The sequence below is a fragment of the Hypomesus nipponensis genome, chromosome 16 (assembly GCF_054491055.1).
Source record: "Hypomesus nipponensis isolate SF chromosome 16, ASM5449105v1, whole genome shotgun sequence".
NCBI lineage: Eukaryota > Metazoa > Chordata > Actinopteri > Osmeriformes > Osmeridae > Hypomesus > Hypomesus nipponensis.
Window position 1 is genome coordinate 11,277,704 of NC_140376.1, and position 15,665 is coordinate 11,293,368.

The 15,665-nt window shown below is 41.8% G+C and overlaps 1 protein-coding gene across 1 annotated transcript in view; it reads right to left on the reverse strand.

The window, feature by feature from the left end:
• Window positions 1–1,888: 1,888 nt before the first annotated feature.
• Window positions 1,889–15,665, reverse strand: part of LOC146254875 (cilia- and flagella-associated protein 70-like) — a 37,209-nt gene continuing 23,432 nt past the window's right edge. Inside the window, exons 9-13 of the mRNA XM_084675467.1 lie at window positions 3,067–3,228; window positions 2,797–2,886; window positions 2,544–2,645; window positions 2,326–2,373; window positions 1,889–2,227 (exon numbers count right to left, since the gene is read on the reverse strand). Of these exons, the coding sequence (XP_084531593.1) occupies window positions 2,147–2,227; window positions 2,326–2,373; window positions 2,544–2,645; window positions 2,797–2,886; window positions 3,067–3,228 (483 nt within the window). The 3' untranslated portion in view covers window positions 1,889–2,146. The remainder of the gene's footprint in view (window positions 2,228–2,325; window positions 2,374–2,543; window positions 2,646–2,796; window positions 2,887–3,066; window positions 3,229–15,665) is intronic.

Sequence of the window (15,665 nt, forward strand, 5' to 3'; positions counted from 1 at the left end):
CTTTTCTCTTGAGGCATCGACAACACAGCTGACAGGTTAGGCTCTCCCTGTCAATACACATGCTAGAAAGAGGTTTGGCTTGCTAATGTTGTTGCTATTGTTGCTAATGCTCTGACATTCTGGTTCTGCTTCGGATGCCATCAAGCGAGATCTCTGGTCAGAGTCAGTCCTTCATTAACCAGTCAGCATTCGTTAGCAGAATGCTAGCGTGTTATGGGCAACAACGGCTTACCCTGTAAGAAATCGAAAGGACATAACTACTCGTTAATTCAACTTTTGACCTGTAATCCATGTTGAATATGCAAAACCTACAATCAAATCTGAGATTTCTCAACGAGCAAAAGATACAAATTTAGTTGTTTAGCTCCATAGACTCCCATTCATTTAGCAATCGACCTTAATCACTCCCAGTGGAACTCTGGTGGAACTGTAACAAAATTCGGTACAATTGGGCTTAAAGGTGACATGACAACTTCATGATATGAGGTTATTTAACATTAATATGAGTTCCCCTAGCCTGCCTTTGGTCCCCCAGTGGCTAGAATTTTCAATAAGTGTAAACCAAGCCCTGCGTGTTCTTCTCCGCCTTTGACAAAATGAAGGCTCAATTGCGCTGTTTGAAAATCTCCCTGAGTGACGTAGATCGGGGGAAGGTTACCTCCCCTCTCTCTGCTTTGCCCGACCAGATCATCTGGCCCGCCCATGAGAAACTGAGCTACCACCGTGCAAGGGCGAGTGCGATATCGGTTTTTCCTGGAGACATCATGGCGAGCAAACAAACGAAGCACAACAGTTGCTCAGTGGTTGGATGTACAAATGCAAGCACACATCTTTTTTTAGTTCCTTCATCCGAGCCTCTGCACAACCCGTATCTTAATTGTATTTTCACTGGAAATGCGCTGACACAACTTCCCAAAGTGTTGTATGTCTGCGCCAAACATTTCCTCAACTTGAGCCAACACAAAGCTGGCCTTGCTGAAATTAAATTCTGGATCATTACTAAATCTCTTTGGTCAAGCTACAAACCTTGGACAAGTAAGTTAACTAACGCTATATCATTTTGTTGCTTTACTATATATGGTTACCTAGCTTGCTACCCTTAGAATGTGGCTGTAACATTAGCTCTGCAGCTAACAGCTGAGTTACTGTTGCTAACGTAAAGATAAATGGCATCAAGTGTGTGTGAATACAAACGCTGTAACGCTAGTGTTGTACACTTCTTTGTTATTTGGATAACCGTTCTGCTGTTGGTGTTATGGCTCGCGATATCCGCCTTTCTCCACATTGAAATGACTGAGTGTGCACCTCTGCAAACCAGGGTGATCAGATGAGAATGGCTAAATTCGAGGCATCTTTCAGCAACGGGGGCTACGAGCCATTGCGATACATCCGTTGTAAACATTAGCGCATGTTGCCGCCCCTCTCCTCCTCATTAGCATTTAAAGCTACAGACACAGAAACAGCGCGTTCTGAGGAAAGCTGATTGTGGGACTACTTGTAGTGGCTATCATTCTGCACCATGGCTGAATTTCTGGATAGAGACTTCAGATACAGTATTAGGGGCCCACTAAGGCCTATATAAAAGCATCCAAAAACAGCATGTCATGTCACCTTTAATAGGGAGTGGCAAGGCTCTCCTTAAACAGGCTCTGTATTAACTCTATGGTCTAGAATGGGAAGTACTGATGACATCACAGACCTTAAAGCTGTCTGTGATGTCATCTGTATATCACTTTCCACAGTTTATTCGTCTGTAGTCATGTCTTCAACAGCCTCCACCCCACTAAAGAGTTGACCAACACATAGCACCACTAATCAATGATACATTTTATGTGAATACATTCACACATATATGTAACTTTAAAATATCATTGGGACTATTTGAGAAAACATTCCTGGATAACTTTAATTACTGACTCTTTTATAAATATACAAATGCATAAAACTCGTTCTCCATACCCATTGTACTTTCTGTCCTGAACAACCCAGTGTTTGAACCTTTTGACAGCCTGAAAGCCATCTGTACGTCACCAGCATCGTAAGCATGCCACCAGCAATTGATATATACCACAGTATATCTATTACAACAATACCAGGGCATATTAAATAGTATTTATGGTCTCCATTTTATGGTGCAGGGTCCTGTTCAGAAACTTGGATTTCCAAAGCCAACTCGAGCTTGTAGCTCCTTAATCTCTTGCAAAACATACTCTTTCGGTAGTTTAAGCTGTGAAAGAGGGGGGAATTGTTTGTGTTGACTATTAGTATGTATGTACAAATTAGGAAACAACTTCAAGATTATGAGGGCGTTGGGACAGGACATACCTTCACGGCATATTTATAGGACTGCTCAGCCTCAGGTCTCCTTCCAGTCTGAAATACAAAAGCATCATAGTCAATCATTAAGAAAATGTTGATATCAGGGTGTGATCTTTTGATATATATAGTTAATCAGAGAAATCTCAGATTTCTCAAATCTCAGAGGATTGAGCAGACGGTGTTGACACTTAAGTCTAGATGACAGGTTTTCACCCAGAACTCACCTGTAGACAGACAAGTGCCAGATAACCCCACACCTCTGAGTTCCCATTGTTTAAAATGTTAGCCTCGGTCAAGGCATCCTCTGCTTCTGTTAGCTCTCCTAGCTATGAGGATCCATATTCACATACAAACCCAGGCATACACACACACACACACACACACACACACATACACACACATATATAAGGTTTACACTCAAAGATAATAAGTGTGTGATTGAATATACCTAAGCATAAGTAAGTATGTTTTTGTTACCCGGTAACAAGCAATGCCCAGTCCCAGCCAGGTCAGACAAGATGGGGTGCTCATGCAGGCACGTAAATATGTCCTTTTTGCCATCTCATACTACAAATGGATTTAAACAGATGGTTTTAACTTATGATAAAACAACAAATTAGGATAAAGCAAAACGATGATTATCCCAAACTACCTCATAAGTAACTAAGTTACTAAGTAACTACCGTTACTTAACCATCTAACTAACTGGTTGGCGTGTGTATTTGTGTGTGACCCTGCCCATCTCACCTTTGCCTCCTCAAGGTATATTGAGCCAAGGCGCAGATAGATGGGATGTGTGTCTGAGGCATCCACCACAAAGTCCAGGGTCCTCTCATAGCACTCCTGAGCCTTCCTGTGTTCTCCAGTTTGGTAATGCAGGTGACCGTACAGAGCCCACACGTCTGGGTCCTAGAAAGAAGGGAACCATCAGGAGAGAGATTACAGTTGAGTGTGCTTGCAGGCACTGAATGGACATCCCCCACGATATCTGGTGAGTCTAGGTTTACTTAAAATGATCATTATTCATCTATCAGAATCAGAAGGGATTTTATTCGCCATGAAAGTTTGCACAAACAAGGAATTTACTTTGGCAGGGAGGTGCATACATTAAACATATAGGAAGATTGAAACTTAAATATGTGGACTAACTATACAAAAAGAGCAAAGTCTAGCTAATACTAAGGGGGTCTAGCTAATACTAAGGGGAATAAATAAAAGTAGTCATAATTTACAATCTAACCTAAAAAAACAGATTGTGCAAGAGAACGATACAATAGTGTCAGGTGCAGGGTGTCATTGTGCAGCTTGTGATTTAAAGTCAGTGTGAGTCCTTGGCCTTATTAAAGTGGCCAACAGCGGATGGGAAGAAACTGTTCTTGTGGCGTGAGGTTTTGGTCTTGATGGACTGCAGCCTTCTGCCGGAGGGGAGTAGCTGAAATAGGGAGTGTCCAGGGTGGGAAGGGTCGTCCACAATCTTCCTCGCTCTCCTCAGGGACCTCGAGGTGTGCCGATCCTCGAGGGAAGGCAGATTGCAGCCGATCACCTTCTCAGCAGTGCGGATGATACGCTGAAGTTTGCTCTTGTCCTTGGTAGTGGCAGCAGCGTACCAGATGGTGATAGAAGAAGTGAGGATGGACTCAATGATGGCTGTGTAGAAGTGCACCATCATTGTCTTTGGCAGGTTGAATTTCTTCAGCTGCCGTAGGAAGTACATCCTCTGTTGTGCTTTTTTAGTGAGGGAGCTGATGTTCAGTTCCCACTTGAGGTCCTGGGAGAGGATGGTGCCTAGGAAGTGGAAGGACTCCACAGTGCTGACTGGGGAGTCACTCAGGGTGATGGGGGTGAGTCGGGCTGTGTTCTTCCTGAAGTCCACAACCATCTCCACTTAAGTCTTAAGAGCATTGAGCTCTAAGTTGTTCTGGCTACACCGGGTTGTCAGCTTCCCACCTGTAGTCAGACTCGTCCCCGTCAGAGATGAGCCCAATGAGGGTGGTGTCGTCCGCAAACTTCATGAGTTTGACAGACGGATGAGATCCCGGTGCTGATGGACCGGGAGTCAGAGACTTGTGTTCCCAGCTTAACGCACTGCTTCCTGTCAGACAGGAAGTCTGTGATCCACCTGCAGGTGGAGTCGGGCACGTTCAGCTGGGAGAGCTTGTCCTATAGCAGGGCGGGGATGATGGTGTTGAAGGCAGAGCTGAAGTCCACAAACAGGATCCTGGCGTAGGATGCTGGGGAGTCCAGATGCTGTAGGGTGAAGTGGAGGGCCATGTTAAAGGCATCATCCACCGACCACCTTTTTTTTTCTATCCACCTTTTTTTTTATAAAAAAAGATTGCATAAATATCAAAAGTAAATTTTCCGGAGACCGTCCCATAAAGGCCGCTCAAAAAAGTTATTATTATTATTATTTTATTATGTAGCTATGATAATTACACTCGGATAATTGGGTGTGTATTTTTATTTACGTTCTGTTGCACGGTTTAAGTAGAAATTACGTTTTGTGGCGAAAATTGAAGCTAACTTGCTAACCCCAGTCATTGACGCTACTAACGTCACTAACGTAACGAAAACTCGCGTGACTACATCTAGCAGAACTTTAGTTAACAGCTCGTTAACTTCCGGGAGATAGCTAGGCTGACTAAAAACGGCACAAGCAAAACTAAATTATGAAATGTAATGTACAATATGATATATACGCTGACATTATTAAGCTAGTACATCTATATTCGGAAACAGTAGTCTCAGTAGCTAAGGCGTTAGCATCATGACATTAGCCTCTACTGCCCGGGCGACACATGTGACAGTGGTCTGTGATACATATATTTTCAATAGACCAATTATCACCTTACGTCACACAACTGTCAAGCAGGCTCAACTGCGCATGTCGGTTGCAAAAGACAAACTTCTCCCGGTCTATTACACTTGGAGTGTCGATCAGGTCATTTCTCTGGCCATTGGATTGCAGGGCTTGATATAAACTTTTTGAGGCTCTTGGCCTTTGGACAAATACATTTACGTTTCAATTGTCTATGCACAAAAGTCATTTGACCCCGATACCCTTAAATAGCCTGACCAAGTGATCGGGCAAAACTAGCCTGGCTAACAGAATTCCCATATCTTTTGAAAGCTGCCCTGCTCGACTTTTTATATGTAGAATTGACTGTAAAACTGTCAAATTATGAAGTTTGTGACATGACGTGAAGACATGGTTGCTGCTCGACTGTGCGGTCTGTACCGGGCGACATTCTCACTCAAATTTCAAGACTTTTGTGACCCAAATCAAAATTCTGATGCAACAGATCAATGGGTAATCGCTTTCTCTCTTAAAGGCTGTCCTCCTCGACCTTTTTGGTCTTTTTAAATGTAAATATTTGTATTATCCGTGTGTGCCATTTAAAATTCTATCCTTTCCCGGTTTTCTGCAACCACATTGCGCGCGCATCCCGAATGTTTACAAACAAATAATTGGTCTATAGTTAAAATAAACATCTAAAACTGGTTGTGCCCATCCTTGATTGTGATCGGCTAAATCGCGTTCCATGACGTTGTAAAATCCAGCATAACCTTACAGGTTGTCCTCATAACATTCTTTAACATTCCATATTACTGCGTATTAGGCTAGCTAAGCTAGTAGATCTACTTTCTGAAACAGTAGTCTGCTATTTCATAGAAGAGTAAGGCCGAATCCCAATACTCCCCCTTACCCCTTCCCCTTAGTTTTGCGCGTTCCTGTGAGAGCTAGTGGTGTCCCAATACTCTTTTTGAGCTAGGGGTAGGGCTAAGACTAAGGGGTATACACCCCTTAAAACCTAGTAATATCGGGAGCTTACTTGAACCTAGGGTTATGTGAATACTGCGCGACCGGCAACAATGGCGGCCAGATCATCCATAGAGTCCAATAAATGTATTATTTTCGGCTTAATTAATTGATAAAAAAATTATGACAGTCTTGTTTTGTGTTAAACACAGTCCTGAACATATATATTTGCAACCATTTTCCTAATTGAAACCTTTCTAAAAATCGCTAGTTTGGTACGCTAATGTTACAGTGATGAATTGCACAACAGTCCCGCATTTCTTTTACTAGCATGTCTACAGTTTTAAGTAAACTCCATTAGCAGCGAATTTAGTTTAATATCAGTGCATAACACTACTTGCTTTGGAGATATTGATACGTGCTAGATGATGTACCTGTAACCAAGTGGCGTCCCATATCTTAGGGATATGTAGCCCTTACCCCTCAGTTTCGAGGGCCAAGGGCTTGGGGTAAACTAAGGGCTAGGGGTAAGGGGAAGAGGAAGTATTGGGATTCGGCCTTAGCCAGACCACTTCGAGGAGGTAGGCTACTGTACAATATAGAAGTGGCAGGTATAACGTTAAGTTATTTGCTACCTTGTTAGTCGTCCGTTCCAGACCGCTAAGGTACTGTACAATTCGTCCAGCCACCATAGTGCCGTAGTCGTACCGTGAGTCTACAGTACCACTACGGCTATATAGCTATATAATAAAAATATTTTCAGTCTAGTCAGCTTGTCTTTGCGCTATTGGTCAGCTAGAATACAATGTGATTCTTTACAGTCAAGTAAGTGAAATGTTCAGTTTACATACACATTACAACAGACCAGAGTGGTTTAAAGATGCCTTTTCCATTGATTGGCTCTGAGCTTGCTTTTAACAGAAAACATTAATATATTGATGTTGACATTTAGATGCTTTTCTAATATGTCATTCCACTTGAGAAACACGGTCCTCCACATAAATATATGTGTTGGCCAAGCAGGTCAGATGACTCAGAAGAAACTTTCGACATCTAGTGACTGCGGTGTACCTGGCTTCCTTTGCTGTGGCTTACAGTCTTGCTAAACAGAGAATCAGAGACATGACAAGCTTGTCAGCTTAGTCTGGATTCAAACCTCTGACATTGACATTGGCAGGACACCAAGTCATCCTAGTGAGCTATTCTCAGTGCTCACAGATTTCAGTTACTGGGAAAAATGTGGATTTGTCCAAAGTTTGAACAGCTGTAATTCAGTTCTATTTTGACATGTCAAAGTGATTGTGGTCTGAAGATAATCTGTGCCAAATTAGGTGAATATTTGTAATTTACCAATAACGATTCATTCATTCAAAATGGCGGTCACATCAATTCAGCTGGTATCACAATTTAACATGTATCAGACACAGGATCGCCCCCTAGCGGTTAGATGACACATTTTGTGGACCTCTTTGGAACAGGGTCCCAAACACCAGTAACAAGTTTGATGTTGATTCAGCAAATATTTCCTGAGATATGATCTCACTTCCTGTTTTAGCGGCTTCAATATGGATCAAAATGCTCTACCATAACTTTTGTGAGGCTTGGTCTGAAGATCATCTCTGGCAAATTTGAAGAAGATTCGACAAGAATTGTAGGAGGAGTAGCGAAAAAACGCTTTTCCTTTACATTCAAAATGGCGGAGAATCAATAGGACTGGGTAGGATGTCATATAGTGCGTTGAACTCGTCTTGATCCAGGGCATCCAACAATACCTAATTTTGGACAATGGGGCATATGGTTCAAAAGTAACATGTGTAAACACCTTCAACTTTGACCCATTGGTGGCGCTAGATGGTTGGAATGGGAAACGTGAAACTTGGTGACATTGATGAGGGGACTGGTGCCAAAGAGTGTGCCAAATTTGACAACTTCTGACCATGTGGTTGGGGCTGCCATAGACTCCCATGACAGATGTGTAATAATAATAATAATAATAAATATAGCTGCAAGCAGCAATGGAGGGGCCAAGCAGTCCAGAGCAGGACATGGCCTCCATAGCACTTGCGCAACAATTAAGTCACAATAACCTGTTGCACTCATTGCAACACACCAAGTTTGGTTGAAATATCTGTTTGCGTTCCAAAGTACTGAGTGTTCAAAATGGTTTTTTTCTGGTATAACACCACAGGCCTCCTCTGCCCCTCGTGGGAACGATGGAACCCAAGTTCGGTGACAATCGCACAAATGGTTGCTGAGTTATGCTCTCACGTGTCTTTGGCGGCTTTGCCGCCGCCTTTGATCAGCTCTACCGAACTAACGGTTTTGAAAATGGAAAATCCATCTGACATCTTTGTGAAGCTTCGTCTGAAGATAATCTGTGCCAAATTTAGTAAACATTGGACACAATTTGGGGCGTGCAAAAGGTTTTTACACTTTTCCATTAAATCCAAAATGGTGGCCGCGTCAATTCGGTTGTTATGAAATATTATCGATGGTCAAGCTCGATATCTTACAAGACATCAACAGGCAAATAAATTACTTTATTAAGGTAAACACTTCAACATTTATTAGCCAAAACACGTTTATGCTTCCGGCCACGCCCCCTTTAAGTCACATGACACAATTTTTGGAGGACATCCTCAGAATAAAGTTCCGAGAAGGCATACCAACTTTGGTGTCACTGCCTCAAAGAACTGCTGAGATATGACTTCATTTCCTGTTTGGTGGCTTTCCTGATGAATTTGATTGGCTGTACCGGACTAACGGTTGTGAGTATCAAAATTATTTTTGATAACTTTTGTGACGCTTGGTCTGAAGATCATCTCTGGTAATTCTGAAGAAGATTTGACAAAAATTGTAGGAGGAGTAGGCTTTCAGAGGTTTTTGATAAAACCAGAAATAACGGAAATCTATATAACCGGAAATTTACGCCATGGTGTGCATTGAACTCGGCTTGATCCAGGGAATCCAATGGTACCTCATTTTTGAAAATGGGCAATACGGTTCAAAAGTTGCGTGTGTAAACACAAGTCCAACTTTAACCCGTTGGTGACGCTGGAGTGGTCTAATGGGAGACATGAAACTTGGTGTAGGTATAGAATCAACTGTCCTTAATGTGTGCCAAATTTCACAAAAAGTTGTCGAAGGGTTCTAGGGGCTGCCATTGACTTCCATGGAACAAGAATAATAAATATAACTGCAAGCAGTAATGGCAGATTCCTCCAAACACTGCGAACCATTGAAAAATGTTTATTCTTGACAAATTGTAACTGTATAGAAAAATGTATGCTGCAGAATTACCAATGGCATACCAAATCTGAAATGCAATACCATCAAGATCCACAAGGGCCTTTATTTCAAGCCAGTAAGTGAAGGAAGGGGGCTTGGTGAGCTTATCCATTCCAGAAAGCCTTGTATCTTTATGCATTAAGGCGTGGCCTGTAGCGCCACCTATGGGTAATGGTGGGCCATTTGTGGTGTGGTAGTTACTCTTGGCCTATACTATTAATGTTTCAGGATTTTAAAAACTTTTTACCATTGCATATAAAATCGGAAATGCAATACCAACAGGATCCACATGGGCTTTGGGTAAAGTGTGGTAGTTACTCTTGGCCTGTACTGTCAATGTGTCAGGATTTGGCGACCTTTTTACTATTGCATACAAAGTAGGAAATGCAATGACACCAAGGTCCTCAAGGGCCTATGCTGATATTCAAGGAATGAGTGGGGGCTTGGTCAGCCCACACAGTCCTGATATGTTGCGTGTGTGTCTTGCCAAGCCCGCGCGTGTCAAGGGAAGAATGAATGTGTGAGAATTTGGAGCATGCGCGGGGAGGAGCAGGGGACACATTTCATTGTAAATTTCCCTAGAAATTAGCCAAGCATGCATGTTTCAAAGATTCACCAAAAATCGACCTTTCATCTTAGAGTCAACTTTTTCTCAGATTTGTGTACTAAACATTCTCAAGAGTCTTCATATGAACTTGTTTGACTGGCTTACGTGTAAAGCATTGCGAACCATTGAAAAATGTATATTCTTGACAAATTGTAACTGTATAGAAAAATCAATGCTGCAGAATTTCCAATGGGATACCAAATCTGAAATGCAATAACATCAAGATCCACAAGGGCCTTTATTTCAAGCCAAGAAGTGAAGTGCTTTAATCTTCACAAGAAGTGAAGTGCTTTGTGCTTTAGGGCGTGGCCTGTAGCGACACCTATTGGTAATGGTGGGCCATACTATCAATGTTTCAGGATGTTTTTAACTTTTTACCATTGCATACAAAATCGGAAATGCAATACCATCAAGATCCACAAGGCCTTTGCAAAAGACCAAGGAATGAGTGGGGGCTTGGTAAGCCCACACTCTCCTGAAATGTTGCGTGTGCGTCTTGCCAAGCCCGCGCGTGTGTCAAGGGAAGACCTATGGGTAATAGTGGGCCATTTGTGGTGTGGTAGTTACTCTTGGTCTATACTATCAATGTTTCAGGATTTTTATTACTTTTTACCATTGTATACAAAATCGGAAAAGCAATACCAACAAGATCCACATGGGCTTTTTGTTAAAGTGTTTCTTTGCCTATACTATCTATGTTTCAGGATTTTGAGACCTTTTTACCATTGCATACAAAATCGGAAATGCAATACCATCAAGATCCACATGGACCTTTTTTTCAAGCCAATAAGTGAAGGGAGGGGGCTTGGTGAGCCTATCCATTCCAGAAAGCCTTGTATCTTTGTGCTTTTGGGCGTGGCCTGTAGCGCCACTTATGGGTAATGGTGGGCCATTTGTGGTGTGGTAGTTACTCTTGGTCTATACTATCAATGTTTCAGGATTTTTATAACTTTTTACCATTGCATACAAAATCGGAAATGCAATACCAACAAGATCCACATGGGCTTTTGTTAAAGTGTTTCTCGGCCTACACTATCAATGTTTCAGGATTTGAGACATTTTTACCATTGCATACAAAATCGGAAATGCAATACCATCAAGAGCCACATGGGCCTTTGCTAAAGACCAAGGAATGAGTGGGGGCTTGGTCAGCCCACACTCTCCTGAAATGTTGCGTGTGCGTCTTGGCCGCGCGTGTGTCAAGGGAAGGCTGAGTGTGTGTGAGATTTTGGAGCACGCGCGGGGAGGAGCAGGGGAGACATTCATTGGAAATTTATCTAGAAATTAGCCAAGCAAGCATGTTTCAAATATTCACCAAAAATCGACCTTTCATCTTACAGTCAACTTTTTCACAGATTTGTGTTATGAACATTCTCAAGAGTCTTCATATGAACTTGTGATTGAATCAGAGTATCAGTTTTTGACTGGCTGATGTGTAAAGCATTATTTTAGCGTTAGCGATAAGTTAAATTTGCTTTATATCAATCATTTTTAGAGATATTAATTTGCCTTTGCACATGGTAACATGTTGTAGTGTCTTCCTCTGATCTACCAAGTTTAGTGTTGATATCTCAAAGATTTGCTGAGACATGACTTCACATCCTGTTTGGCGGCTTTTCTGATGAATTTGATTGGCTGTACCGGACAGACGGTTATGAGGATCAAAATTCCTTTAATAACTTTTGTGAGGCTTGGTCTGAAGATCATCTCTGGTGATTTTGAAGAAGATATGACAAAAATTGTAGGAGGAGTAGGCTTTCAAAGGTTTTTGATAAAACCGGAAATGGCGGGAAATCTATATAACCGGAAATTTACGCCATGGTGTGCGTTGAACTCGGCTTGATCCAGGGAATCCAATGGTACTTAATTTTTGAAAATGAGTCATACGGTTCAAAAGTTGCGTGTGTAAACACAAGTCCAACTTTGACCCATTGGTGGCGCTAGAGTGGTCTAATGGGAGACATGAAACTTGGTGTAGGTATAGAAGAAACTGTCCTTAATGAGTGTGCCAAATTTCACAAAAAGTTGTCGATGGGGTCTAGGGGCTGCCATTGACTTCCATGGAACAAGAATAATAAATATAACTGCAAGCAGTAATGGCGGATTCCTCCAAACACTGCGAACCATTGAAAAATGTTTATTTTTGACAAATTGTAACTGTATAGAAAAATGTATGCTGCAGAATTACCAATGGCATACCAAATCTGAAATGCAATACCATCAAGATCCACAAGGGCCTTTATTTCAAGCCAGTAAGTGAAGGAAGGGGGCTTGGTGAGCTTATCCATTCCAGAAAGCCTTGTATCTTTATGCATTAAGGCGTGGCCTGTAGCGCCACCTATGGGTAATGGTGGACCATTTGTGGTGTGGTAGTTACTCTTGGCCTATACTATTAATGTTTCAGGATTTTAAAAACTTTTTACCATTGCATATAAAATCGGAAATGCAATACCAACAGGATCCACATGGGCTTTGGGTAAAGTGTGGTAGTTACTCTTGGCCTGTACTGTCAATGTGTCAGGATTTGGAGACCTTTTTACTATTGCATACAAAGTAGGAAATGCAATGACACCAAGGTCCTCAAGGGCCTATGCTGATATTCAAGGAATGAGTGGGGGCTTGGTCAGCCCACACAGTCCTGATATGTTGCGTGTGTGTCTTGCCAAGCCCGCGCGTGTCAAGGGAAGAATGAGTGTCTGAGAATTTGGAGCATGCGCGGGGAGGAGCAGGGGACACATTTCATTGTAAATTTCCCTAGAAATTAGCCAAGCATGCATGTTTCAAAGATTCACCAAAAATCGACCTTTCATCTTAGAGTCAACTTTTTCTCAGATTTGTGTACTAAACATTCTCAAGAGTCTTCATATGAACTTGTTTGACTGGCTTACGTGTAAAGCATTGCGAACCATTGAAAAATGTATATTCTTGACAAATTGTAACTGTATAGAAAAATCAATGCTGCAGAATTTCCAATGGGATACCAAATCTGAAATGCAATAACATCAACATCCACAAGGGCCTTTATTTCAAGCCAAGAAGTGAAGCGCTTTAATCTTCACAAGAAGTGAAGTGCTTTGTGCTTTAGGGCGTGGCCTGTAGCGACACCTATTGGTAATGGTGGGCCATTTGTGGTGTGGTAGTTACTCTTGGCCTATACTATCAATGTTTCAGGATGTTTTTAACTTTTTACCATTGCATACAAAATCGGAAATGCAATACCAACAAGATCCACATGGGCTTTTGTTAAAGTGTTGTTGTTACTCTTGGCCTTTACTATCAATGTTTCAGGATTTGGATAACTTTTTACCATGGCAAACAAAATCTGAAATGCAATACCATCAAGATCCACATGGCCTTTGCAAAAGACCAAGGAACACTCTCCTGAAATGTTGCGTGTGCGTCTTGCCAAGCCCGCGCGTGTGTCAAGGGAAGACCTATGGGTAATAGTGGGCCATTTGTGGTGTGGTAGTTACTCTTTGTCTATACTATCAATGTTTCAGGATTTTTATAACTTTTTACCATTGTATACAAAATCGGAAAAGCAATACCAACAAGATCCACATGGGCTTTTTGTTAAAGTGTTTCTTTGCCTATACTATCTATGTTTCAGGATTTTGAGACCTTTTTACCATTGCATACAAAATCGGAAATGCAATACCATCAAGAGCCACATGGGCCTTTTTTTCAAGCCAATAAGTGAAGGGAGGGGGCTTGGTGAGCCTATCCATTCCAGAAAGCCTTGTATATTTGTGCTTTTTGGCGTGGCCTGTAGCGCCACCTATGGGTAATGGTGGGCCATTTGTGGTGTGGTAGTTACTCTTGGTCTATACTATCAATGTTTCAGGATTTTTATAACTTTTTACCATTGCATACAAAATCGGAAATGCAATACCAACAAGATCCACATGGGCTTTTGTTAAAGTGTTTCTCGGCCTACACTATCAATGTTTCAGGATTTGAGACCTTTTTACCATTGCATACAAAATCGGAAATGCAATACCATCAAGAGCCACATGGGCCTTTGCTAAAGACCAAGGAATGAGTGGGGGCTTGGTCAGCCCACACTCTCCTGAAATGTTGCGTGTGCGTCTTGGCCGCGCGTGTGTCAAGGGAAGGCTGAGTGTGTGTGAGATTTTGGAGCACGCGCGGGGAGGAGCAAGGGAGACATTCATTGGAAATTTGCCTAGAAATTAGCCAAGCAAGCATGTTTCAAATATTCACCAAAAATCGACCTTTCATCTTACAGTCAACTTTTTCACAGATTTGTGTTATGAACATTCTCAAGAGTTTTCACATGAACTTGTGATTGAATCAGAGTATCAGTTTTTGAATGGCTGATGTGTAAAGCATAATTTTAGCGTTAGCGATAAGTTCAATTTGCTTTATATCAATCATTTTTTGAGATATGAATTTGCCTTTGCACATGGTAACATGTTGTAGTGTCTTCTTCCGATCTACCAAGTTTAGTGTTGATATCTCAAAGATTTGCTGAGACATGACTTCACATCCTGTTTTGCGGCTTTTCTGATGAATTTGATTGGCTGTACCGGACAGACGGTTATGAGGATCAAAATTCCTTTGATAACTTTTGTGAGGCTTGGTCTGAAGATCATCTCTGGTGATTTTGAAGAAGATATGACAAAAATTGTAGGAGGAGTAGGCTTTCAAAGGTTTTTGATAAAACCGGAAATGGCGGGAAATCTATATAACCGGAAATTAACGCCATGGTGTGCGTTGAACTCGGCTTGATCCAGGGAATCCAATGGTACCTCATTTTTGAAAATGAGTCATACGGTTCAAAAGTTGCGTGTGTAAACACAAGTCCAACTTTGACCCATTGGTGGCGCTAGAGTGGTCTAATGGGAGACATGAAACTTGGTGTAGGTATAGAAGAAACTGTCCTTAATGAGTGTGCCAAATTTCACAAAAAGTTGTCGATGGGGTCTAGGGGCTGCCATTGACTCCCATGGTACAAGAATTACAAATAATAAAACCACCAATAACAATAGGTTTCCTCCTTACGGAGGAATCCTAATAAATATAACTGCAAGCAGTAATGGCGGATTCCTCCAAACACTGCAAACCATTGAACAATGTTTATTCTTGACAAATTGTAACTGTATAGAAGAATGTATGCTGCAGAATTACCAATGGCATACCAAATCTGAAATGCAATACCATCAAGATCCACAAGGGCCTTTATTTCAAGCCAGTAAGTGAAGGAAGGGGGCTTGGTGAGCTTATCCATTCCAGAAAGCCTTGTATCTTTATGCATTAAGGCGTGGCCTGTAGCGCCACCTATGGGTAATGGTGGGCCATTTGTGGTGTGGTAGTTACTCTTGGCCTATACTATTAATGTTTCAGGATTTTAAAAACTTTTTACCACTGCATATAAAATCGAAAATGCAATACCAACAGGATCCACATGGGCTTTGGGTAAAGTGTGGTAGTTACTCTTGGCCTGTACTGTCAATGTGTCAGGATTTGGAGACCTTTTTACTATTGCATACAAAGTAGGAAATGCAATGACACCAAGGTCCTCAAGGGCCTATGCTGATATTCAAGGAATGAGTTGGGGCTTGGTCAGCCCACACAGTCCTGATATGTTGCGTGTATGTCTTGCCAAGCCCGCGCGTGTCAAGGGAAGAATGAGTGTGTGAGAATTTGGAGCATGCGCGGGGAGGAGCAGGG